Source organism: Atta cephalotes (assembly GCF_000143395.1).
Source record: "Atta cephalotes unplaced genomic scaffold scaffold00017, whole genome shotgun sequence".
NCBI classification, from domain to species: Eukaryota; Metazoa; Arthropoda; class Insecta; order Hymenoptera; family Formicidae; genus Atta; species Atta cephalotes.
The window spans coordinates 543,103-544,363 of NW_012130081.1; the positions used below are offsets into that span (position 1 = coordinate 543,103).

The 1,261-nt window shown below is 32.1% G+C and overlaps 1 protein-coding gene across 1 annotated transcript in view; it reads right to left on the reverse strand.

Annotated features, from left to right (window-relative positions):
• LOC105618470 overlaps positions 1 to 947 on the reverse strand; it is a 1,260-nt gene extending 313 nt beyond the window's left edge. Inside the window, exons 1-4 of the mRNA XM_012200003.1 lie at positions 896 to 947; positions 565 to 743; positions 278 to 341; positions 106 to 202 (exon numbers count right to left, since the gene is read on the reverse strand). Coding sequence (XP_012055393.1) covers positions 106 to 202; positions 278 to 341; positions 565 to 743; positions 896 to 947 — 392 coding nt within the window. The remainder of the gene's footprint in view (positions 1 to 105; positions 203 to 277; positions 342 to 564; positions 744 to 895) is intronic.
• Between the last annotated feature and the right edge of the window lie 314 nt (positions 948 to 1,261).

The window sequence follows — 1,261 nt, forward strand, 5'->3', positions numbered from 1 at the left end:
TATATACACATTNTGTATATTCTAATAATTCTAATTTTTAAGTATTAATTATATTAATTAGCAAATTAAATATTTTTTTCCACGATCTGATTTCGTAAAACTTACTCGTCGCTACCATCTTTTGAATATCCAGCTAATGTTCGCCACAGTTCTTTTGGACCTTCGATTGCTAGAGGAAAGTTCTGCCAGGACCATTCTTCAACTGACAAGAAAAAATAAGGCGTAGGATTATTCAATTAGATATAATACGAAGAAATATATCAATGAAATTGCTAACCTTTTGAAGGATAATCTATGCGCCTTTTAGTTAAATCGGAATAAGTTTCTTGTTCGTCTTGCAGCAATAGAGGGTTGGTTGACTTAAAAAATGTAATTTAAGTATTATTTAGTATAATTATATAATAATTATTATATAATAATTTATATAATAATTTTATTATTATATAATAATTATTATTACATAAATGATATCTCAAAAATATACAATAATACAAATATATATAATAATACAGAAAAGATTGCAATAATTAGTTCCAGGTAATTAGATACCTGTTTGTGCTGATTGCTTCTACCAATTCGGGGTATATGCTTTTCAGCTTTATAAAAGAAATCTTCAAATCTTCCGCTTCGACCTACTCTCGGCAAAGTTGGTATTTTGGCGATTTTCAAAAAGAATGCTGGCACTTCTTCCGCAATTGTAGTATTTTCACATATTAATAACATGACGGCTCCAATGAGAAAAGCTGAATATTCATTGCACAAAAAATAATATTGAATATTTTAATATTTAAATAAACAAGGCATTATTCTTTAGACATATTATAATTAGACAAAGAGTAAACATATATATGTCATCTTTGCAAATTTATACAACATATAAAGATATTTAATTTACCATTAAAAAAGACACCTCCGATCCATCGAGCACACACCCTCTGCAGCATCATTTCGAGAAAGTAACAGTTCAGTGCCTGTAATGAATCAAACGCAGTTCAGTCTTCAAGAGCAACTTCACCCTTTGCACATCACATCGATTACACGCCTTACAATCAGACGCAACAATTAATTTAACAGGTGAACGTGTTTCAATTGACGTGGCATTCTCGATCACGGTCAACACATAAATGACTGCCATAGAAATCTGCCGATTCTCGCGGAAAGGATGCGCGTCTCGCGGGCATTCGGCGAACACTGAACGATTTTTCGCGTACATACGGCTTCTTCCATTATCGCGAAGAGTGGACCGGAGTACTCAAGGATT